The 27,307-nt window shown below is 38.4% G+C and overlaps 1 gene segment (V, D, J or C); it reads right to left on the minus strand.

Annotated features, from left to right (window-relative positions):
• Positions 1-15,726, minus strand: part of LOC103053477 (T cell receptor alpha chain MC.7.G5-like) — a 42,140-nt gene extending 26,414 nt beyond the window's left edge. The window contains 1 exon segment of the C gene segment in view: positions 15,658-15,726. Coding sequence covers positions 15,658-15,721 — 64 coding nt within the window.
• Positions 15,727-27,307: the final 11,581 nt, after the last annotated feature.

Here is a 27,307-nt window from a genome sequence, read left to right on the forward strand (position 1 = left end):
GACATGGGGCAGGGGGGGGCAACAATTCAAATCAAAGTCATTTTTCCTCATCTGGAAATCGTGAGGCCAGAACCAAATCTGGAATTTAGGAGGGGAGGGGGGATCAAGGAAAGCCCCCTCTTGCACTGACTACAATAGCAGAAATAAAGAACTAACACTTACCTGGCATTACAACCAGCCTAGTCCCACTTCCAAAGATGACCTTAATATTGCCAGTTAGACACAGTACTTTCTGGCTTGACAAAAACATGTCTTCCTATTTATATCAGCAACTATAACTTTCTTTTGAAAAAATAAGTCTCTAGACCTTAGGATTAAAATGTCAAGGATCGCGGCTAATGGAAATCTGAATGATCATCCACTCAAACCATGTCATGACCTCGTATCACAACTAGACTTGTACAAATCCCAAAAATGTATCAAAGCATCTAACCATTGCTCCCAACACAATAGACCTTTACAAACAATCCCTGATTCATATTATTCCTGGAAAAGTAAGGACGAACTCATTGATCTTCCATTCATTGCAATCATTGATGGGTCAGCCTGATTTAGATCAGGAAAATGCCAATATCTAAAGTGGGGTAATTCTAACACCTGAAAAAGCAGAAAGGAGGGAAGATGTGCACAAAATCTTTGGCACACTTAAGCTTAATGCAATTGTTAATTGTTGGTATCTTGGCTGTTCATTCCTTAACTTTACTGATTACCTTTTTCTCAGTTTATTTATCATATGTATGTCTTTTTATGTCATATGATCATGATTATATGAATACACTGACATATGCACACATTAACGTAATGTGACATGTGTGGAAGGCAGCAGCTAAGGGAAAGCTGTCATAATTAATATCTTAGTTTTTAGGATGACAAAACAATATGGAATATTCTCTGTCTTCCTCTGTTCCTCTCTCTTACATATAGCAGTATACTCTGTGGTTCTACTTGTAGAAAGAAGAAACTGAAAAAAAGAACAATGAATGATGTCAGGTCTTCAAAATTAGTTGGTCTCAAAATCAACCTTGCATCAGCTCCAGTGATGAAACTATAATCTCACTCACAGAAGAATAGCCTCTTACAAAACGCTCATGACATTACAGCATCCACTGAGGACTGACATTCAGATCCCCAAATATAAAACCCTTAAGCCATAGTCTATGGTTTAGCACTTCAGCAAACTTAACTGCAATTAATGAAACAAACATGGTTAAAAAACCATATCTCTTAAAATTCTTGGAGTGAAGAAAGACACTCTCAATATATATGTCTATTCAGGACTATTTGGTGGAATATCTTGATACGTATTTCCCAGTGTGGGCTGTTCAAGATGCTGGATGAGAACTCCCACCATCCATAATTCTAACCTCAGAGACCTGGACAATCACAACAATTGGCTTCCCCTCAAATTTCCCTCCAGAAAATTTAGGAAGACAAATCCCAGAATTCCCACCTCTCCTGACCACAGTCTGCTTGACCATATTCGATGGGAATTCATAAAATTCCTATCCCAATGTTTCTGGAAGCCTTCTTTGCAGAAAGCTGAAGGAGAATGTTATTTGAATTTCCCATTCTCCCCTTCTAATACCTCTTGAGGAAGCCAAGATTTTTTCTTCATTTTCCCAAATAATCTATGAAAAGACAAATATATTAATGTGTAATATTAGTGGAACAACTTACTTGGCATAATGATCAGCCTTGTGCCAGATCCCCAAGTGAGCTTAACGTTATTGTCCACAATGTTACAGTCCCTTACAAAAACCCATTAATTCAAGACAGATCTGATATCAATTACTGCTTATCTGGTCAAACCCCAATTGACCCACCAATGATTCATCCTGACAATAACCATCTTCTCCCCCTTCCCAATATTTTCACCTGCCCAATCAATATTGTCCGTCCTACTCACCAGGTCTCACTTCTAGCCTAGTTCTAAATACCATCTTTCTATTGTTATTAGACACAGAGTAGAAAAATCCTTCACAACAAAATAGTACCACCTTATTTTCCTAGATTGGTGTCCTCCAGATGTGTTGGGAAAAAAGCTGTAATGCTTCCCACCCAACCTGGGGAAGACTGAACTACAGATTCCTTTCTTTTCCTTTGCTTTCCTGTAGGATCTGATTCCATATTCGAACTTTGAAGTTCAGAAACCATAAGAAAATACCACTTATCCCAGAGCACTGGCAAAGTTTGCTCTAATAAAATCACTGACTTCATATAATGTAATTTTAGTTTTAATTTAATTTAAGAGTTTGATGTTTTCTGTATTAGGGCACTACAATAATGCATATACTTTGAAAGACTTACTTCCAAGAACTCTTAATCTCATTCCACTTCCAAAGAAAATTTTCCTATTTCCATCAGTGTTTCACAGTGAAACAGATCTTTTCATAAACCTCTTTTCTCCAGTCTGCTTCCGGTGGTTTTGGGATTACAAATCCCAGAAGTTCTAATCCACACCCCTGCTGTTTACAAACTCTGGGATTGGTCATCAAAATACATATGGCCACATCCAGTAAAGGAGGGTCAATATGGACTCCTATGTATGAGCTCCTTAAGGTGAAAGGATTGGGAATGGGGATGAAATCAAAGCAATTTCTTCCAATTCGTTTGTTTCCAAAAATCAAACAATATTATTAATTGTGATGAAATTGAATGATGCATGACAAATGTACAACGGGTGGAGAATAGAGATCTTTAGGAACATAAGAACTTCCTTGGACAGAAGAAGATGACTGGTCACTGCAGAACAGAATGCTCAGTTGTTTTCTATAGATCCAAGTATATTTTCTACTTAAGCAATATTGGTTGAAGATCAAGCATCAGATATTCTACATGAAAAGGTTTTTCTACTCAATTATGCCTTTTTATTCTCCCTCTCCCTGGCTGTGGGAGGATTGTCAAATCTTTGATTTTATTTATTTATGTATTTATTTATTTATTTTTCAAATTTAGATACCGTCCATCTCACAAAGTTATTTGTTTCATGCCAACTCATCTAAAAGTTAACTTCATAATTGTGCTATATCACAGATTTGCTAAACAGATGCTAGCCCTAATATGGTTTATCTGTTGGCTACAGAACATAACAATTGTTTGATTATTTGCCAAGTTATGATCTAAGAGGTTGTGTGAACCCAGACATGTATCTACAATACTGATTGCTTAATACTACTGACATGGGGAGGGGCGACATTTCAAATCAAAGTCTATTTTCCCCAACTGGAAATGGTAAGACCAGAAGTGAATCTGGAATTTTCTGCAAAGCATGCTCCTCCAGATGCCACTATGTTTTATAATATTCTCTCTTTTTTTGGAGGGGGGAGGTGTGAGTAATGAATGGATCCTCTTACATTGACTACAATAGCAGGAATAAAGGTTTAAAACTTACTTGGTATTACAACCAGCCTAGTCCCACTTCCAAAGATGACTTTATTGTAGTTACTAGTAGACACAGTGCTTTCTGCCTTGACAAAAACATGACTTCCTATTTGTATCAGCAACTATCTCAATCTCTAAACTTTTGGATTAAAATGTTGAGGACTTCAGCAACCTGAAATCTGAAGGTTTTCACCCTAATCATGTCATGATATCATTATTTAATCATTCATCTGCCAAGTCTTAGTTATTTAAGATCTGGAGGCTGAAAATCCTGGAAGCACATCTGTTACAGGATTGATTCTGTGCCATCAAGTTGGTATCAGGTCTTAGTAACCAAATAGTTTGATTTGTCTTAGGGTAACAGCCCGAAGAACTATAAAATATAGTTATAACATGGATGATCTGCTGTGGATCAAGCATATTAGAGGAACACCCAGATTGTTTCAATACAATTGAGTGAACCCAGGCATGAATCAACAGTACTAAATGCTTAATAGTGTTGACTTCAGGCCAACATTTCATATCAAAGCCTTTTCCTCCACTGGAAATGCTGAGACCAGAACTGAATATGGAATTCCTTAACTTTATGGATTAGATTTTGTCAGTAAATTTCACATATGCATGTGTTTTTATGTACATATGTGCATGATTATAAGAATACAGAGACATATAGACACATATCAGCAAAATTAATGTTTCATGTATGTGATCTATTTTACTCTATTCCAGCAATGTTTAAGCCCACAATTTCCCCACGTGTTTTCTCCAGATGGGTTGGACTTCTCCTTGGTGACATGGCTACGAGGGATGGGAATCCCAGCCTGACACAACTGGAAGACACCAGCTAAGAGGAAGCTGTCAGAGTTAATATCTTAGTTTTTGCATACCAATGGATTATGGAAGATTCTCTCCCTTCCTCTCTTTCTCCCTTCCTCCCTCTTAAAAACAGCATTATATTCTATCTTGTAGAAAGAAGAAACTGAACAGAATAATGAATGATGTCAGGTCTTTAGACTAACGTGGCTTTAAAATGAACCTTGCGTCAGATCCAAGGATGAAGCCGTAATCTCACTCACAGAAAAATAGCCTCTTACAAAATGCTCATAACATTACAGTATCCACTGAGTATTGACATTCAGATCCCAAAATATAAATCCCTTAAGCCATAGTTTAGCACTTGTGCAAACTGAACTGTATTAATACTGTATGGCACCTTTTATTTCCCAAGTCTCAGTAAAGCCAAATAAGAAGACTTGAGATGAGGCTTTTAACAGAGGTTTTATTGGCCAAGGAAACCACCTGGATGGCTCAAGGAGTGTTGCCCAGAACCACACCTTGCAAAGCAAGCAACAAAGATTTTATAGGCATATTCAGATATTTCAGATAGTACATCCCCTCATATCCATACAAGGGAATTTTGGGATGACCCAGGGAAAAGTAAAGGTGGGCCTAAAGAGGTGAATCTAAGTTTAAATACCTAACTTCTTTGGAATTTAGGGCCTCTCTCCTTGCAACTTCTTTGCCTGGTAGGGATCTAATTTATGGCTTCAGGGATATAGCTAATTGCTTCTAAGGAAATGGGGTGGGGGACTGCTGTGCTCTCTTAGAAGGCAATCAGGCATTCAACAAAGGGATAAGGTGGGGGAAAGAAACACTGTGCTCTTTACAAAGCAAGTTAATCCTTTGTAAATAAGATAGAGTGCACTATCACATGCATGCCCACACATTATGAGAGAGAGTAAAATTGTGTATCAAAACAATGCCCTTCAATACAACAAACACAGTTAAAGGAACCATACCTCTTAACCTGGTTGGACTGAAGAAAGACACTTTCGATAGAAACATCTATTCAGGTCTGTTTGCTGGAATTTCTTCCTGTATCTTTCCCCAATGTGGGCAATGTGTTGCAATAAAACCACTGACTTTAGATCATTTAATTTTAATTTAAGAGTTTGATGTTTTCTGTATTAGGGCACTACAATAATGCCTATACTTTGAAAGACTTACTTTCAAGAATTCTTAATCTTGTTCCACTCCCAAAGACAACTTTCCTGTTCCCACCATAGTTTATCGGAGTGAAACAGATAAATTTGTAAACTTCTTTTGTCCAGTGTGCTTCCAGTTTTTTTGGACTACAAGTCCCAGAAGTTCTAATCCACACCCATGCTGATTGCAAATTCTGAGATTGGTCATCAAAGTAGATATGGCCACCTCAGGTAAAGGAGGGTCAATATGGGCCCATAGCTATAAGTTCCTTACACTGAAAGGATTGGGGATGGGGTTAAAGTCAAGGAATCTCTTCTAATTAATTTGTTTTTTAAAAAACCCCATTATTATTAATAATTAATAATAACATAATAATTAATTATTTCAATTGCATTTGATATTTATTTCATGCCAACTCTAAAAGTGAACTTCAGAGTTGTGCTACATCACAGATTTGCTAAACAGAAGCTCTCAAGTATCCAGAAGTGTCCCTCTCTTGAAGGTGGCTTTGTAGCTTCTCTCAATGTGGTCATTTCCAATAATTCTCTGTCCCCTTAAAGACTTCTACTTCTTAAGAATATCAGTTTGACTTCACCTGGGGCGCATCATGTTGAGGAAGTTTGAATTAAGAACTGAATTGTGTCCTCCCCCCCCCCCCCCACTCTTAGGACATGGGAATTCCCTGCTTTAGAAAGTGGGGAATGGTCCTTACTCCACCCATCCTTATTTAGAGTGGAGAATCCATCCCGCCAGTGCATTTATATGATTACTTACTTGGTACTACGTTCAGTCTTGTACCAGACCCCAAAATGAATTTATAATTGCCAGTGTACCCAGCATTACAATCCTTTCTAAAAACCTGTATCATATTAAGGCAAGCAGAGCAACTGACATTCAGGAAGCCTATTTAGCATTTCCTCAACACAAACTATTCATTTCAATATTAAATATCTTCTGGGAACCCAATTTTCTACTCTCTACTTACCAGGTCTCACCTCTAACCTAGTTCCATGCCCAAACATGATCTCCCTGTTGTAACTGTTAACACAGTAAAAACATCTTCTACAAAAACTTCCACCAGCTAAAACCTACTGGGGAAGGCTGACCTACAGTATTTGATGTTCAGTGTTTCTGCACCAGCCAGACTGTGGATACCATATGGGTATTTATACACATTTTTTGGGCATACAAACCTTGTCTTATTATCACTGCTGGCTTCTATCTCCTAGACAGGGGTGCAGACATCTGAAAATAAAAATCCTCTATACCTATATTCTCTGCAAGAATTAAACATATTAAAGGTGGACAGAATGTTAAACTTTGTACTGTGCCTGAATTAACTTGTAAGGACATTCCATTTCCACCTTTTTGCAATAGTGAAAGATAAAACACATGATGAAATATGGACATTCAGTGAAGAGAACCAAAATGTTGATATCTGGAGGCTTTGGGGATCCTATCTGGTCTTATGTTGGAATCCAAAGATACTACATGCTCTTAATATTACATCAATTTAAAATATCTCTAGGAATTTAGGGATGAAGTAGATGATGAATCTAGGATTTTTGCAAAGAATGCTTCTCCAGATCCTGCTACATTTTCTAATACTGGGGTGGGGGAGCAAGGAAAGCGTCTTCTAGTGCTGAGCACAATAATAAGAATACAGAACTAAAACTTACTTGCCATTACAACCAGCCTAGTCCCACTTCCAAAGATGACCTTATTAAATCCAGTGTTAGACACAGTGTTTTCTGCCTTGACAAAAACATGTCTTCCTATTTGTATCAGCAATTGTAACTTTCTTTTGAATAACTGAATCTTTTGACTTTAGGATGAAAATGTTGGGGACTGCGGCTACTGGAAATCTGAAGGAACATCTATTCTAAACATGTCATGATATCATTATTCAATCATCCCTGAGCCAGATCTTAGCCATTTAAGATCTGGAGGCTGGACATCCTAGAAGTGCTTCTATTAGGAAATTGTTTGTTTATGTGCCATCAAGTTGTTGTCAACTCTTAGTGAGCACGTGAATAGATTTCTCTAGGGGAAAAGTCCCCCCCCCCCAAAAGCCCTCAAAATAAACTCATAATTATCACATTGTCACATACCACCAAATTAATGTTTTATGAAGGTGATCAATTTGACTCTAGTCCAGCAATGTTTAAGCCCACAATTTCCCCAAGTGTTTTCTCAAGATGGGTTGGACTTCAAGTCTCTGCCTTGGTGACACGGCTAAGTGGGATGAAAACTCCAGCCTGACATATGTGGAAGACACCAGCTAAGGGGAAGCTGTCATAATTAATATCTTAGTCTTTAGGATGACAGAAGACTATGGAAGATGATGCTCTGTGTCCCTCTGTTCCTCTCTCCTTTCCTCTCTCTTAAATATAGCATTATATTCTATGTGTTCTATATTTTTTTAAAAGATTTTTTATCCTGCCTTGTTTTATAAATACAGCTCAAGCCAGCAAACAAACCAATACTTCTTCCTCCTCCTATTTTCCCCAGAATATCAACCCTGTCAGGTGAGTTGGGTTGAGAGGGAGTTACTGGGCCACCCAGCTGATTTTTCATGCCTAAAGTGGGATTAGAACTTAAAATCTCCTGGTTTCTAGGCCAACTACACTCAGGTGGCTCCTGCAGAAAGAGGAAACTGAAGAGAATAAGGAATGATATCAGATCTTCAAACTTACTTGGCCTTAAAATCAACCTTATGTCATATCCAATGCTGAAACTATAATCTCTCTCACAGTAAAATAGCCGGTTACAAAATGCTCATAACATTACAATATCCACTGAGTATTGACATTCAGATGCCACAATGTAAAACCCTTAAGCCATAGTTTAGCACTTGTGCAAACCCAACTGTGATTTATACAACAAACACAGTTAAAGAAACCATACCTCTTGACATGGTTGGACTGAAGAAAGAAACTTTCGATAGATATATCTATTCAGATCTGTTTGTTGGAATATCTTAATGCATCTTTCCCCGATGTGGGCCCTCCAAAGTGCTGGATGACAACTCCCAGCATCCAGAATTTGAACCACAACCCAGGCTTCCAGAGAGCTGGACAGTTACAACAATTGCCTTCCCCTCCAGAAAATTTAGACAAATCCCAGAATTCCCACCTCTCCTGACCACAGTCTGCTTGACCATGTTAGATGGGAATTCATAAAGTTCTTATCCCAACATTTCTTGAATTCCCTCTTTGCAGAAAGCAGTAGGAGAATCTAATTTGAATGTCCCATTCTGCCCTTCTAATACATCTTGAGGAGCCCAGATTTTTTTTTTTTTCTTAATTACCCCAAAAAATCTATGGAAAGAGAAAAAATCTCCAAGACACAAGCAGACAGAAGCATCCTCAAGGACAAAGCAAATATATTAATGTGAAATATTACTGGACCAACTTACTTGGCATAATGATCAGCCTTGTCCCAGACCCCCATGTAATCTTGTTAATGTTATTGCCCACAAAGTTACATTCCCTTACATTAGTTCAAGGCAAACCTTGCTACTGAAATAAATTACTACTCATCTGGTCAAACCCCAATGAACCCATCAATGATTCAACCTGTCTATAATCATCTTCTCCCCCTTCCCAACATTTTCACCAGCCCAATCAATATTTTCCTTTAGTCACCAGGTCCCACTTCTAGCCTAGTTCTACTTCTAATTACCATCTTTCTATTGTTATTAGAAACTCAGTACAAAAATCCGTCACAACAAAATAGTACTACTTTTTTCCCCTAGTTTGGTGTCCTCCAGATGTGCTGGAAAAAAAGCTTTAATACTTCCCACCCAACCTGGGGAAGACCGAGCTATAGCTTCCTTCCTTTCCTTTGTTTTCATGCAGGACCTGATTCCATATATGAACTTCGAAGTTTAGAAACCAGGAGAAAATACCACCTATCCCCAGTCCATTGGCAAACTTTGCTGCAATAAAATCACTGACTTTATATAATATGATTTTAATTTTAATTTAATTTAACAGTTTGATATTTTCTGTATTAAGGAACCATAAAAATGCATATACCTTGAAAGACTTACTTCCAAGAACTCTTAATCTTGTTCCACTTCCAAAGACAACTTTCCTGTTTCCACCATAGTTTATCACAGTGAAACAGGTCTTTTCATAAAACTCATTTTTCCTGTGTGCTTCCAGTTGTTTTGGGACTCTCAGTCCCAGATGTTCTAATCCACATCCAAGCTGTTTACAAATTCTGGAGTTGGTCATCAAAGTAGATATGGCCATCTCAGGTAAAGCAGGGTCAATATGGACCCATAGCTATAAGCCCCTTACATTGAAAGGATTGGGGATGTGGTTAAGTCAAAGGAATCTCTTCTAATTAATTTGTTTCCAAAAACCAAACATTATTATTAATTATTGCAATTGCAGGATTGTCAAATGTTTGATACTTCTTTCATGCCAACTCATCTAAAAGTTAACTTCTGAGTTGTGCGATATCACAGATTTGTTAAACAGATGCTATCAAGTATCCAGAATCACTGCCTTGGTTGTCCCTCTCTTGAAGGTGACTTTGCAGTTTCTCTCAAACTGCTCATTTCCAATAATTCACTGTCCCCTCAAGGACTTTTACTTCTTAAGGATATCGGTTTGACTTCACCTGTTGCACATCTTATTGAGGAAGTCTGAATTAAGAACTGAATTGTGTCCCCCACACACACACACACTCTTAGGACATGGGAATTCCCTGCTTGAGAAAGTGGGGGATGATCCTTACTCCACCTATCCTTATTTAGGGAGGAAAATCCATCCCACCAGTGTATTTATACAATTACTTACTTGGTACTATATTCAGTCTTGTACCAGACCCCAAAATGAATTTGTAGTTGTCATTGTACCCAGCATTACAATCCTTTCTAAAAACCTGTATCGTATTAAGGCAGGCACAGCAACTGACGTTCAGTGAGCCTACTTAGCATCTCCTCAGCACAAACTATTCATTTCAACACTGAATATCTTCTGGGAACCCAATTTTCTTCTCTCCACTTACCCGGTCTCACTCTAGACTAATTCCACTCCCAAATATTATCACTGAGTTGTAACTATTAGCACAATAATACTAGACATAGTAGAAGATAAAGCACATGGTGATATATGGACGTTCAGCACATAGAACAGTTGTTGATGTTCAGAGGCTTTGGGGGTCTTATTTTCCCTTCTGAGTTCATTGGATTTTCTTGGCATCCAATGATATTAGATTTCAAACAGTTTCTCTTATTATTACATCAATTTAAGATCAAGTGTGTGGATCATCAACATTCCCCCCTCTGCTTTTTTTTTAGCCACCACAGTGGGGAAGAGTTGAGGATCCACACACTTGATCTAAATCTCTTCTTAAAAAGAGAACAGTGGGGGTGGGGGGGTGGGGGGGAGGGGTTGGCCACTTAAACTAGCCAAAAGGAAAAAGTCTTTACTGCAAGGCTATCTGCAGCCCGCAGACACTTTTATGGCCACCACAACTCCCTCAGATTTTGATTGGGGAATTCTTTCTACCATTTTGAGGTAGAAATCACAAGAAAATTGGTGTGTTGGCCCTAATATTTGCCTGAATACAAGGCTCTCAAAGTGATCAGATGAACAAAATTATGGAGTTTCAGATTATCATACTATAGGAGAGGTGTAGGACCAGGACAGACATAATTCATCTCTCCTCAGGTCTCCAAAAAGAGTTGGAAATCTAGCACTTGCTTAAATTTTAAGAAAATTCGGGTTCCTATCCAAGGTTGAAAAATTGCTGGGGTAGAACTAATGCTTAGGAAAAACGCTGTCTGATCTTTGTTCATCTTCAAAGATCTCTGGAAGTTCCTGGTCCCTCTCTCCAATGTAACCATGTCATGATATCATTATTCAATGATCCATGATCCATGTCTAATTTATTTAAGATCTGGAGGCTGAAAATCCTAAAAGCACATCTCTTAGGGGATTCATTAATTGATTGATTGATTGGTTATTTGCCATCAAGTTATTGTCAACCCTTAGTGACCACATAGATAGATTCCTCTTATGGGAACAATACTTTTATTGTTTTAAATGATTTTTTAACTGTCTTCTTCAGAGCCCAAACAATTTGATAATAAAGTTCTAGTATGGTTTATCTTTGGCAGAATTAGCATATTTGGGGAACTCAACAATTGTTTCATTATTGCCTGAGTTGGGGTACAAGGGATTGTGTGAAGGCAGCCATGAATCAACTACCTATTCCTAAATAGTATTGACAAGGGGGGGGGGAGGGGAAGGGCAACAATTCAAATCAAAGTCATTTTTTCTCAACTGGAAATTGTAAGACCAAAACTGAATATGGAATTTTCTGCAAAATATGCTCTTCCACATGCCACTATGCTTTATAATACTGGGGGGGGGGGTGAGCTAAGAAAGCAGCCTCTTGCACTGATTACAATAGCAGAAATGAGGAACGAAAACTTACTTGGCATTACAACTAGCCTGGTCCCACTTCCAAAGATGGGCTTATCATAGCCACCAGTATACACAATGCTTTCTGCCTTGACAAAAACATGTCTTCTTATTTGTATCAGCGACTATAACTTTCTTTTGAAAAACTAAATCTCTGGACTTTAGGATGAAAATGTCAAGGACTGCAGAAACTGGAGATCTGAAGGATCTCACTCACTTTCTCTTTCCAATGTTGCCATGTCATAATATCTTTATTCCATCATCCATGAATGAAGTTTTATTTATTTTATGCCAGGAAGTTGAAGATTTTATAAGCACCCCTCCTACTCCCCAAAGTGGGAACGACAATTACAAATTTATATTAAAAAATTATGTCATCTTCAAACCCCCACAACTTACAGAGCCATAATATGGTTTATCAGTTGGACTGGAGAACATAACAATTGTTTATTTGTCAGGTTAGGATCTAAGGGATTGTGTCAACCCAGACATGGATCTACAGTACTAATTGCTTTATACCATTAACATGGGGGGGGGGCAACAATTCAAGTCAAAGTCATTTTTCGTCATCTGGAAATGATGAGAACAGAACTGAATCTGGACTTTGGGGGGGGTAGGAGGGATCAACAAAAGCCCCCTCTTGTGCTGACTACAATAACAGAAATAACGAACTTAAACTTACTTGCCATTACGACCAGCCTAGTCCCACTTCCAAAGATGACCTTATTCCCAGTGCTATACACAGTGCTTTCTGCCTTGCCAAAAACATGTCTTCCTATTTGTATCACCAACCATAACCGTCTTTTGAAAAACTAAGTCTATAGACTTTGTTCATCTTCAAAGATCTCTGGAGGGTCCTGCTGCATCTCTCTCTCCCTCTCTCCAGTGTAACCATGTCATGATATCATTATTCAATCATCCATGAGACTAAGTTATTTCTAAGTTATTTAGACTTATTTAGATCCATGAGCCTAAGTCTAAGTTATTTAAGATCTTGAGGCTGAAAATCGTAAAAGCACATCTCTTAGGGGATGCGTTTATTGATTGATTGTTTGGTCACTTACGTGCCATCAAGTGGTTGTCAACACTTAGTGACCACATAGATTTCTCTTATGGGAACAATAATTATAAGCTAATGATTTTTTAACTGTCTTCTTCAGAGCCCAAACAATTTGATAATAAATTTCTAATATAGTTTATCTTTTGTGGAATTAGCACATTTGGGGAACACAACAATTGTTTCATTATTTCCTGAGTTGTGGTACAAGGAATTGTGTGAACCCAGCCGTGAATCTTTGTCTTTCTTCCTAGTGTAACCATGTCATGATATCATTATTCAATCATCCCTGAGCCAAATCTTAGTTATTTAGGTCTTAAATAACTAAGATTTGGCTCAGGGATGATTGAATAATGATATCATGACATATTTGAACTTCCTAGAAGTGCCTTTCTTAGGAGATTGCTTGATCATGTGCCAAGTCGTTGTCAACATTTAGTAACCACATAACTAGATTTCTCTTATGGCAAAAACAATTATGAGTTAAAGGTTGTTGGTTTTTTTATTGTCTTCTTCGGAGCACAAGCAACTTGATAACAAAATTCTAATGTGGTTTCTCTTTTGGGGAATTAGCATATATGGGGAGCACAACAATTGTTAGATTATTTGCTGAGCTGGGGTGCAAGGGGTTTTGTGAACCCAGCCATGAATCAACTGTCCTGATTGCTTAATAATTTTGATGGGGGGAGCAACAATTCAAATCAAAGTCATTTTTTCTCAACTGGAAATGGTGAGAACAGAACTGAATCTGGACTTTTGGGAGGTAGGAGGGATCAAAGGAAGCACTGTCTTGCGCTGACTATAATAGCATAAATAAAGAACAAAAACTTACTTGGCATTATGATCAGTCTAGTACCACTTCCAAAGATGACCTTATCATTGCCCCATGTATACACAATACTTTCTGCTTTGAGAAAAACATGTCTGCCTATTTGTGTCAGCAAATATAACTTTCTTTTGAAAAACTAAATCTTTAGACTTTAGGATGAAAACGTTGACGACTGTGGCCACTGGAAATCTGAAGGATCATTTGGATGTCTCCTACTTTCTCTTTCTAATGTAACCATGTCCTTATGTCATTTTCCATCATCCATGAATGAAGTTTTATTTATTTTATGCCTGGAAGCTGGAAATACTAGAAGCACCCCTCCTACTTCCCCAAATGGGAAATACCAATTACAAATTTATATTGAAAAATTATGTCATCTTCAAACCCCCACAACTTACAAAGCCATAATAGGGTTTATCTGTTGGGCTGGGGAACATAACAATTGTTTATTTGCCAGGTTAGGATCTAAAGGGTTGTGCGAACCCAGACATGGATCTACAGTACTGATTGCGTAATACCATTAAGGGGGGGGGGCAACATTTCAAATCAAAGTAATTTTTCCTCAACTGGAAATGGTGAGGCAAAAACTGAACCTGGAAATTTCTGCAAAGCATGGTCCTCCAGATGCCACTACGTTTTATAATACGGTTGAAGGGGAAGGGAGCAAGGAAAGCACCCTCTTGTGCTGACCACAATAGCAGAAATAAAGAACTATAACTTACTTGGCATTACAACCAGCCTGTACTATCAAGCTGTTGTCAACTCTTAGTAAACACATGGATAGATTACTGTTATGGCAACAACAGTTATAAGTTAATGGTTTTTTTAAATTGTCTTCTTCAGAGCCCAAACAACTTGATAATAAAGTTGTAATACAGTTTATCTGTTGGGGAATTAGCATATTTTGAGAATAGAACAACTCTCTGATTATTTACTGAGTTGGGATACAAGTAAACCCAGCAAACAGTACTGATTGCTTAAGTGTTGATATGGGGGAGGGGGGGCAACAATTCAAATCAAAGTCATTTTTCCTCTTCCCAAAATGATAAGACCAGAACTGAATCTAGAATTGGGGGGGGGGGGTTAGGGGGGGATCAAGGAAAGCCCCCTCTTGCACTGACTACAATAGCAAAAATAAAGAAGTAAAACTTACTTGGCATTATGACCAGCCTAGTCCCACTTCCAAAGATGAGCTTATCATAGCCACTAGTATACACAATGCTTTCTGCCTTGACAAAAACATGTCTTCCTATTTGTATCACCAACCATAACCGTCTTTTGAAAAACTAAGTCTATAGACTTTATTCATCTTCAAAGATCTCTGGAGGGTCCTGCTGCATCTCTCTCTCCCTCTCTCCAGTGTAACCATGTCATGATATCATTATTCAATCATCCATGAGACTAAGTTATTTCTAAGCTTTTTAGATTTATTTAGATCCATGAGCCTAAGTCTAAGTTATTTAAGATCTTGAGGCTGAAAATCCTAAAAGCACATCTCTTAGGGGATGCGTTTATTGATTGATTGTTAGTGACCACATAGATTTCTCTTATGGGAACAATAATTATAAGTTAATTATTTTTTAACTGTCTTCTTCAGAGCCCAAACAATTTGATAATAAATTTCTAATATGGTTAATCTTTTGTGGAATTAGCATATTTGGAGAACACAATTCTTTCATTATTTCCTGAGTTGTGGTACAAGGGATTGTGTGAACCCAGCCATGAATCAACTGTATTTATTCCTTAATAGTGTTGACATGGGGGGAGGGGTAAACAATTCAAATCAAAGTCATTTTTTCTCAACTGGAAATCGTGAGACCAAAACTGAATCTGGAATTTTCTGCAAAACATGCTCTTCCAGATGCTGCTATGTTTTATAAATTGGGCGGGGGGCAGGGGGAAGCAAGGAAAGCCCCCTCTTGTGCTGAGCACAATAACAGAAATAAAGAATTCAAACTTACTTGGCATTACGACCAGCCTAGTCCCACTTCCAAATATGACCTTATAATTCTCACTGCTATACATAGTGCTTTCTGCCTTGACAAAAACAACTCTTCCCATTTGTATCAGTAACTAGAACTTTCTTTTGAAAAGCCAAATCTCTAGACTTTAGGATGAAAATGTCAACGACTGCAGCTACTGGAAATCTGAAGGATCATTTGCATGTCTCCCACTTTCTCTTTCTAATATAACCTTGTCATTATATCATTATTCCATCATCCATGAATTAAGTTTTGTTTATTTTATGCCTGGAAGCTGGAAATTGTAGAAACACTCCTCCCACGTCCCCTAAGGGGAAATGACAATTGCAATTTTATATTAAAAATCATGTCCTCTTCAAACCCCCACAACTTACAAAGCCATAATAGGGTTTATCTGTTGGGCATCTAACATACTGGGGAACATAACAATTGTTTGATTATTTGCCAGGTTAAGATTTAAGGGGTTGTGTGAACTCAGACATGGATCTACAGTACTGGTTGCTTAATACCATTGACTTGGGGTGGGGGGCAACATTTCAACTCAGAGTCATTTTTCCTCAACTGGAAATGGGGAGACCAGAACTGAAGCCGGAAATTTTTGCCAAACATTCTCCTCCAGATGCCACTACATTTTATTATATTGGGGGGAGGGGGGAAGAAGGAAAGCACCCTATTGTGTTGACCAGAACAGCAGAAATAAAGAATTAAAACTTACTTGGCATTATAACCAACCTAGTCCCACTCCCAAAGATGGGCTTATAGGTGCCAGTGTTAGGCACAGTGCTTTCTGCCTTGACAAAAACATGTCTGCCTATTTGTCTCAGCAATTATAACTTCATCCTCAAAGAACTCTAGAAGTTCATGCTCTCATCTCTCTCTCTCTCTCTCTTTCTGTCTTCCCCACTCATGCTGATTGTAAATTCTGGAATAGGTCATCAAAGTAGATATGGCCACATCAGGTAAAGCAGGGTCAATATGGACCCATAGCTATAAGCTCCTTACGTTAAAGGGATTGGGGATGGGGTTGAAGTCAAAGGAATCTCTGCTAATTAATTTGTTTCAGAAAACCAAACATTATTATTAACTGTTGCAATTACAGGATTGTCAAATATTTGATATCTGTTTCAAGCCAACTCATCTAAAAGTTAACTTCTGAGTTTTGCCACATCACAGATTTGCTAAACAGAAGCTACCAAGTAACCAGAAGTGTCCCTTTCTTGAAGGTGGCTTTGTAGCCTCTCTCAACGTGGTCATTTCCAATAATTCACTGTCGCCTCAAGGACTTCTACCTCTTAAGGATATCAGTTTCACTTCACCTGGTGCACATCATGTTGAGGAAGGCTAAATTTAGAACCGAATTGTGTCCCCTTTTTCCCCCCTTAGGACATGGGAATTCCCTGCTTTAGAAAGTGGGGAATGATCCTCACTCCACCCATCCTTATTTAGAGAGGAGAACCCATCCCACCAGTGCATTTATATGATTACTTACTTGGTACTACATTCAGTCTTGTACCAGACCCCAAAATGAATTTGTAATTTTCATTTACACAGCAATACAATCCTTTCTAAAAACCTGTATCATATTAAGGCAGGCACAGCAACTGACATTCAGTAAACCTACTTAGCATCTTCTCAACACAAACTATTTATTTCAACACTAAATATCTTCTGTGAAACCAATTTTCTCCTCTCCACTTACCCCATCTCACTTCTAGCTTATTTCCACTCCCAGATATTATCTTTGAGTTGTAAATGTTAACACAGTAATAATAGAAGTAGTAGAAGATAAACCACATGATGAAAAATGGAAGTTCAGCGCATAGAACAGAAATGATGTTCAAAGGCGTTGGGGGTTCCATTTTCTCTTATGAGTTCATTGGATTTTCTTGGCATCCCATAATATTAGATTTCAAACAGTTTCTCTTATTATTACATCAATTTAAAATATGTGTAGAAATTCTGAGATGAAGTAGATGATGCAACATTGAGGCAGTTCATGGTATGTGTAATAGGATAACTGATCTAGATCAGGAAGAACTTTAGATCAAATGTAGAAGAGTTAGATCAAGAGGGAAAGAGTTCAAGATCCATACACTTGATCTAAATCTCTTCCAGAAAAGAGAAGAGTGGAAAAAAGGGGGTTGGCCACTTAAACTTGGGAAAGGCATAAGTCTTTACTTCAAGGCTATCTGCAGCTGACAGACACTTTTGTGGCAATCAAAACTCCCTCAGACTTTGATTAGGGAATTCTTTCCACTATTTTCAGGCAGAAACCACAAGAAACGTGGAGTGATGGCCCTAACATTTGCCAGAATGCAAGGCTGTGAATTTGATCAGACGAACAAGATTATGGGGTTTTAGATTATGATGAGAACCATAGGAAAGATATGGGACTACGAATGATGTAATTCATCTCTCCTCAGGTCTACAAAACAAGTTGGAAATCTAGTTCTTCTTAAATTTGACAATTTGGGTTCCTATCTAAGTTCGGGGGATTACTGAGGTAGAACTAATGTTTAGGAAAAAGCTGTCTGATCCTTGTTGATTTTCAAAGATCTCTGGAAGTTCCTGCTCTATCTTTGTCTCTCTTCCTAGTGTAACCATGTCATGATATCATTATTCAATCACCCCTGAGCCAAATCTTAGTTATTTAAGATCTAGAGGCTGAACTTCCTAGAAGTGCCTCTCTTAGGAGATTGTTTGATAATGTGCCAAGTTGTTGTCAACTCTCAGTGACCACATAGATAATTTTCTCTTAGGGCAAAAACAATTATGAGTTAACGATTTTTCTTAATTGTCTTCAGGGCACAATCAACTTGATAATAAAATTCTAATGTGGTTTCTCTTTTGGGGAATTAGCATATAGGGGGAACACAACAATTGTTAGATTAGTTGCTGAGTTGGGGTACAAGGGGGCGGGTAGACCCAGCCATTAATCAACTGTACTGATTGCTTAATAATGTTGATGGGGGGGGGAATTGAAATCAAAGTCCTTTTTCCTCAACTGGAAATGGTGAGACCAGAACTGAATCTAGAATTTGGGGGAGGGGGGTAAAAGGGATCAACGAAACCACCCTCTTGTGCAGACTACAATATCATAAATAAAGAACGAAAACTTACTTGGCATTACGACCAGCCTAGTCCCACTTCCAATGATGAGCTTATAATAGCCATCAGTATACACAATGCTTTCTGCCTTGACAAAAACATGTCTTCCTGTTTGTATCAGCAACCATAACTTTCTTTTGAAAAACTAAATTTCTAGACTTTAGGGTGAAAATATCGAGGACTGAGGCTACTGGAAATCTGAATGATTGTCCACCCTAATGATGTCATGATATCATCATTCAGTCACCCATGAGCTAAATCTTAGTTATATAAGATCTGGAGGCTGAAAATCCTAGAAGTCCCTCTCTTAGGAGATTGATTATCTGCCACCAAGTTGTTCTCAACTCTTAGTGAACATGTTGGTAGATTTCTCTTAAGGGAACAGAACAAACAACTTCAAAATAAAGTCATAATATGGCCTATCTTTTAGGGATCTAATATATTAGCAGAACAGGCACACTGTTTGATTAGGTTGGTGCCCCTCAGTGTGACTTCTTCCTGAGGAGATCAGTATGACTCCACATGGGGGATATCAGTTCGAGGAAGGTTGAATTAGGAACTCATTTGTGTCCTCATTTTTTCCTGCTTAGGACAACCCTTTAAGAAGAGGGAAATGAGTCTCACTCCACCAATGTACCCACAAGAGATGAAACCCATGAATCCTTGGTTAGAGGATTCATGGATCATATCTTGGGGTGTCCTCTACTGTGTCTCCAACCTCATCTAGGCAAATGGTGGATGTCACACTCTTCCCAGCATACAAAGCTCATCCTGTTTCCTTGAATTCCACAGTCTGCTTGACCATGTTAGGTGGAATTCATAAAATTCTAATCCCAACATTTCTGGAAGCTCCTCTTTGCAGTAAACTGTAGGAGAACCTAATTTGGATTTCCCATTCTCCCCTTCTAATAGGTCTTGAGGAAGCTAAGATTTTTTCTTCATTTCCCCAAGCAATATATGGAAAGAAGAAAAGTTCTCCAACACACAAGCAGACAGAAGCATCCTCAACTAGAACAGAAATACATTATTGTGCAATATTGGTGGACCAACTTACTTGCCGTAATGATCAGCCTTGTGCCAGGTCCCCAAGTGAACTTGCGAGAATTACTGTCCACACCATTACGCTCCCTTACATAAACCCATTAGTTCAAGGCACACCTTGCTACTGACATCAATTACTACTCGCCTGGTCAAACCCCAACCAACCCATCAATGACTCAACCTGACTATAATCATCTTCTCCCCTTTCCCAACATTTTCACTTGCCCACTCAATATTTTCCCTCCTACTCACCAGGTCTCACTTCTAGCCTAGTTCTACTTCTAAATACCATCTTTCTATTTTTATTAGACACACAGTAAAAAAATCCTTCACAACAAAACAGTACTACCTTATTTTCCTAGACTGGTTCCCTCCAGATGTGTTGAAAAAAAAACTGTAATACTTCCCACCCAACTTGGGGAAGACTGACCTACAGCTTCCTTTCTTTTCCTTTGCTTTCATGTAGGACCTGATTCCATATATCAACTGTGAAGTTTAAGAACCATGAGAAAATGCCATCTATCCCCAGAGCATTGGCAAAATTTGCTGCAATAAAATCACTGACTTTATGTAATATAATTTTAATTTTAATTTAACAGTTTGGTGTTTTCTGTATTAGGGAACCACAACAATGCATATACTTTGAAAGACTTACTTCCAAGAACTCTTAATCTCATTCCACTCCCAAAGACAACTCTCCCATTTCCACCATAGTTTATCACAGTGAAACAGATCTTTTCATACACCTCTTTTTTCCAGTGTGCTTCCAGTTGTTTTGGGACTAGAAGTCCCAGATGTTTTAATCCACGCCCAGGCTGATTGCACATTTTGAGATTGGTCATCAAAATAAATATGGCCACATCAGGTAAAGGCATCCTTCAGAAGCCACTACATTTTATAGTATTTCAAGGGGTGGTGTGATCAAGGAAATCACCCTCTTGCACTGACCACAATAGCAGAAATAAAGTACTCAAACTTACTTGGCATTACGACCAGCCTAGTCCCACTCCCAAAGATGGCCTTAGTGTATGCATCTGTAGACACAGTGCTTTCTGCCTTGACAAAAACATGTCTTCCTATTTGTATCAGCAAGTATAACTTTCTTTTGAAAAGCTAAATTTCTAGACTTTAAGATTAAAATGTTGAGGACTGTGGCTACTGGAAATCTGAAGCATAATCTGGACTTCTGAACCTATAAAATACTTTTCTTAGGGCTCTAGTTTCTTCTTTAGAGGTGTGAATCCACTCTGCCCCTTACATTCCATAATTTCAAGACTCTCTTCAAACATTTCAAGAGTGTTACAGTCCATCCATTTTATCTGTTCAGAAAAAGACCTTGTAATTATATTGAATATACTATTTTAATTAAGCCTCATTAAAAGAAATAAAGCTTTGTGGCATCCAGCAAAATAAATGGTGAATGGAGGAAATGCAGCTGCTTCAAACACAGATAGCAAATTTACAGGATGGGTTAGCAAAGAAGCGTAAGAAGAAACTCAGGGTTTTGAAAAACACATACACAATTGCTATTTTTCTTCTATGATCCAACAATTAACCTAGATCTCCTCATATAATTTCCAACAAACCCCAATGAGACTATCACATCTAGGCTAGGGGCTCTTTGAACAGTTTGCAGATCTCTTCCTGCTTTCCAGAAAAATATCCAGTTCAGGAGAAGAGACCAGGGGGGCAGTTGACCAAACTTAATTAGGTATAGGTCAGGCATTACTAAACTGTCATGGGGATAAAATGTTTTGGAGTAGGGAAGGAGGGAGTTATGAAATGGAAGGGGCACTCCATGTAAACAAAGAGATATATCAAAATATCATGCAGTTAAGAACAGAAGACCACTTCTAATACTCTGCTGGACTGAACCCCTACACCCCTGAAGAAGATCCAGCAGCCTGTTCTCAAAAAGCCCACCAATGGCCCCAGGAAGCCCAATAGTCTCCCAGCAGATGGCCTGCAGAGGGATCACACTGCCATCAAAGGTAATGGCCAGTGTTTCCCGCCACTTCCAAGAATTGGTCCAACCCATTCTTGAAGCCCAGCAAGCTGGTAGCCAGCACAACATCTCATGGTAGTGAATTTCAAAGTTGAATTATATGTTGTGTAAAAGTTGTAGGCTGGGAGTCTTTGAATAGTTTGCAGATCTCTTCCCCACTTTCCAGAAAAAGATCCAGCTGAAGAGAAGTGACCAAGGGGGCAACTGACCAAACTTAATTAGGAATAGATCAGGTATCAGTAAAATGTCATGGGAATAGAGTTTTGGAGAATGCTGGTGGGGGGGGGGGAGTTATGAAATGCAAGGGTTCCTCCATGTAAACAAAAAGATATATTAAGATCTTATGCATTTAAGAACTGAATCTGGAATCTTTTGCAAAGCATGGTCCTCCAGATGCCATTATATTTTATAATATTGGGGTGGGGGGAGCTGTGAGCAAGGAAAGCACCCTCTTCCACTGACTACAATAGCAGAAATAAAGAACTAAAACTTACTTAGCATTACAACTAGCCTAGTCCCACTTCCAAAGATGACTTTATTGATGCCAGTGTCAGACACAGTGCTTTCTGCCTTGACAAAAACATGTCTTCCTATTTGTATCAGCAAGCATAACTTTCTTTTGAAAAACTAAGTCTCTAGAATTTAGGATGGAAATGTCGAGGATTGTGGCTACTGGAAATCTGAAGGATCATCCACCCTAATGATTTGATGATATCATCATTCAATCATCCAGCAGCCAAGTCTAAGTTATTTAAGATCTGGAGGCTGAAAAGCCTAGAAATGCCTCTCTTAGGAGATTGATTGATTTTGTGCCATTAAGTTGTTCTCAACTCTTAGAGAGCAAATTGATAGATTTCTCTTAGGGGAACAGCCCCACCCCCAAAAAAACTCAAAATAAGTTCTTAATATAGATTATCTGTTGGGGATCTTGTATATTAGGGCAACAGACAAATTGTTTGATTAGGGCTGTGTGAACCCAGACATGAATCAACAGTATTAATTGCTTAATAGTCTTGACTTGGGGGACAACTTTTCATATCAAAGGCTTTTCCTCAACTGGAAATGGTGAGGCCAGAACTGAATATGGAATTCCTTAACTTTATGGATTCTTTTTGTCAGTAAATTTCACACATGCATGTGTTTTTATGTACATTTGTGCACAATTACAAGAATACACGAACATAGACACACATATCAGCAAAATCAATGCTTCATGTATGTGATCTATTTTACTCTATTCCAGCAATGTTTTAGTCCACAATTTCCCCAAGTGTTTTCTCCAGATGGGTTGGACTTCAAATCTCCTCCTTGGTGACTTGGCTAAGAGGGATGGGAATCCCAGCCTGACACATGTGGAAGACACCAGCTAAGGGGAAGCCTTCAGAGTTAATATCGTAGTTTTTGCATACCAATGGATTATGGAAGATTCTCTCCCTTCCTCTCTTTCTCCCTTACTCCCTCTTAAAAACAGCATTATATTCTATCTGGTAGAAAGAAGAAACTGAACAGAATAATGAATGATGTCAGGTCTTTAGACTTATGTGGCTTTAAAATGAACCTTGTGTCAGATCCAAGGATGAAGCCATAATCTCACTCACAGGAAAATAGCCACTTACAAAATGCTCATAACATGACAGTATCCACTGAGTAATGACATCCAGTTTCCAAAGAAAACCAAAACCGTTAAGCCACATTCGATGGTTTAGCACTTGTGCAAACCCAACTGTGATTAATGCAACAAACATGGTTAAAGAAACCAGACCTCTTAAAATGATTAGACTGAAAAAAAAATTATTGATAGATATATCTATTCAGATCTGTTTACTGGAATATTGTAATGTATCTTTCCCCAATGTGGACCCTCCAAGATGTTGGATGACAACTCCCACCATCCATAATTCTAACCTTAGAGACCTGGACAGTTACAACAATCGGCTTCCCCTCCAATTCCCCTTCAGAAAATTTAGGAAGACAAATCCCAGAATTCTTACCTATCCTGACCATAGTCTGCTTGATCATGTTAGATGAGAATTCATAAAATTCTCATCCTACCATTTCTGGAATTCCCTCTTTGCAGAAAACTGTAGGAGAATATTATTTGAATTTCCCATTCTCCCCTTCTAAATATGACTTGAAGAAGCCAAGATTTTTTCTTCATTTTCCCAAACAATCTATGAAAAGACAAAAGGTCTCCAACACACAAGCAGACAGAAGCATCCTCAAGCAGGACACAAATACATTAATGTGCAATATTGGTGGACCAACTTACTTGGCATAATGATCAGCCTCGTGCCAGACCCCCAAGTGAACCTGTCAGAGCTACTGTCCACAACATTACAGTCCCTTACATAAACCCATTCCTTCAAGGCAGACCTTGCTACTGATATACATATAGACTGGTTCCCTCCAGATGTGTTGAAAAAAAAACTGTAATACTTCCCACCCAACTTGGGGAAGACTGACCTACAGCTTCCTTTCTTCCCTTTGTTTCCATGTACAACCTGATTCCATATTTCAACTGTGAAGTTTAAGAAAAATCAGAAAATGCTACCTATTCCCACAGCATTGGCAAAATTTGTTCCCATAAAATCACTGACTTTATATAAATTAATTTTAATTTTAATTTAAGAGTTTGATGTTTTCTGTATTAGGGAGCCACAATAAGGCCTATATGTTTGAAAGAGTTACTTCCAAGGACTCTTAATCTTGTTCCAGTGCCAAAACAACATCCTGATTTCCACCATAGTTTATCACAGTGAAACAGATAATTATGTAAACTTCTTTTGCCCAGTGTGCTTCCTGTAGGTTTGGGACTACATAGCTATGGACTCATAGCTATGAATTCCTTATTTTGAAGTCAAATGAATCTCTTCTAATTAATTTGTTTCCAAAAATCAAACATTATCATTAATTGTTGCAATTACAGGATTGTCAAATATTTGATATTTGTTTCATGTCAATTCATCTAAAAATTAACATCAGAGTTTTGCCACATCCCAGATTTGCTAAACAGATGCTATCAAGAATCCAGAATCACTGCCTGGCTTGTCCCTCTCTTGAAGGTAACTTTGCAGGTTCTCTCAAAGTGCTCCTTTCCAATCTTCACCGTCCCCTCAAAGACTTCTACTTTTTAAGGATATCAGTTTGACTTCACCTGGTGCACATCATGTTGAGGAAGTCTAAATTAAGAACTGAATTGTGTCCCTTCCCCCACCCCCACCCCCACCCAGGACATGGGAATTCCCTGCTTGAGGAAGGGGGGAATGATCCTCACTCCACTGATGTTTCTACACACTGAGAACAACTCCATCAGTCCTTGCTTAGAGAAGAGATCCCATCCCACCAATTACTTACTTGGTACTACGTTCAGTCTTGTACCAGACCCCAAAATGAATTTGTAATTGTTACTGTACCCAGCATTACAATCCTTTCTAAAAACCTGTATCATATTAAGGCAGGTAGAGCAACTGACATTCAGTAAGCCTATTTAGGATCTCCTCAACACAAACCACTCATTCCAACACTAAATATCTTCTGGGAACCCAATATTCTGCTCTCCACATACCTGGTCTCACTTGTAGCCTAGATCCATGCCCAAATATGATCTTCCTGATGTTACTGTTAACACAGTAAAAACACCTTCTACAAAAACGTCCACCAGCTAAAACCTACTGGGGAATGCTGACCTACAGTATTTGATGTTCAGTGTTTCTGCACCAGCCAGATTGTGGATAGCATATGGGTATTTATACACATTTTTGGGGCATGCAAACCTTGTCCTGTTATCACTACTGGCTTTAATCTCCTGGACAGGGGTCCAGACATCTGAAAATAAAAATCCTCTATACCTATATTCTCTGCAAGAATTAAACATATTAAAGGTAGATAGAATTTTAAACTTTGTACTGTGCCTGGATTAATTTATAAGGACATTCCATTCCATTTCCACCTTTTTGCAATAGTAGATGATAAAGCATATGATGAAATATTGATGTGCAGTGATGAGAATAGAAATGTTGATATTTGGAAACTCTGAGGGTCCTATTTGCTCTTATGAGTTGGGATCCAAAGATAATAGATGTTCTTAATATTACATCAATTTAAAATATTTCTAGAAATGTAGGGGTGAAGTGGATGATGAATCTGTAATTTTTGCAAAGATTGCTCCTCCAGATGCTGCTACATTTTCTAATATTGGGGTGGGGGAGCAAGGAAAGCACCCTCTTGCACTGACCACAATAACAGAAATAAAGAACTAATACTTACTTGGCATTACGACCAGCCTAGTCCCACTTCCAAAGATGACCTTAGTATACCCAGTGCCAGACACAGTGCTTTCTGCCTTGACAAAAACATGTCTTCCTATTTGTATCAGGAACTATAAACTTCCTTTGAAAAACTAAATCTTTAGACTTTAGGATGAAAATGTCAGGGGCTGTGGGCACTGGAAATCTGAAGGATCATCCACCCTAACCATGTCATGATATCATTATTCAATCAACCCTGAGCCAGATCTTAGCCATTTAAGATCTAGAGGCTGAACATCCTAGAAATGCCTCTCTTAGGAGATTGTTTGATTACATGCCATCAAATTAACTCTTAGTGAAGACATTAATAGATAACTCTTAGGGGAACAGCCCCCCCAAAAAAGCCCTCAAAATAAACTCATAATTATCACATTGTCACATACCACCAAATTAATGTTTTATGAAAATGATCAATTTGACTCTATTCCAGCAATGTTTAAGCCCACAATTTCCCCAAGTGTTTTCTCAAGATGGGTTGGACTTCCAGTCTTTGCCTTGGTGCTAACTGGGATGGGAACTCCAGCCTGACATATGTGGAAGACACCAGCTAAGGGGAAGCTGTCATAATTAATATCTTAGTCTTTAGGATGCCAGAAGACTATGGGAAATCTCTGTGTCCCTCTGTTCCTCTCTCCCTCCCTCTCTCTTAAATATAGCATTATATTCAATGTGTTCTATACTTTTTTAAAAGATTTTTTATCCTGCCTTGTTTTATAAATACAGCTCAAGGCAGCAAACCAATACTTCTTCCTCCTCCTATTTTCCCCAGAACATCAACCCTGTCAGGTGAGTTGGGTTGAGAGGGAGTTACTGGCCCAAAGTCACCCAGCTGGTTTTTCATGCCTAAGGTGGGACTAGAACTTACAGTCTCCTGGTATTTAGGCCAACTATACTGTGGCTCCTGTAGAAAGAGGAAACTGAAGAGAATAAGGAATGATATCAGATCTTCAAACTTACTTGGCCTTAAAATCAACCTTGTGTCAGATCCAATGCTGAAACTATAATCTCACTGACAGAAAAATAGCCTGTTACAAAATGCTCATAACATTACAGTATCCACTGAGTATCGACATTCAGATCCCACAATATAAAACCCTTAAGCCATAGTTGATGGTTTAGCACTTATGCAAACCCAACTGTGATTTATACAACAAAGACAGTCAAAGAA

The sequence above is a fragment of the Python bivittatus genome, unplaced genomic scaffold, assembly GCF_059951505.1.
Source record: "Python bivittatus isolate LINGU-HERP-01145 unplaced genomic scaffold, Pbiv_v1 ctg000430_np1212, whole genome shotgun sequence".
NCBI lineage: Eukaryota > Metazoa > Chordata > Lepidosauria > Squamata > Pythonidae > Python > Python bivittatus.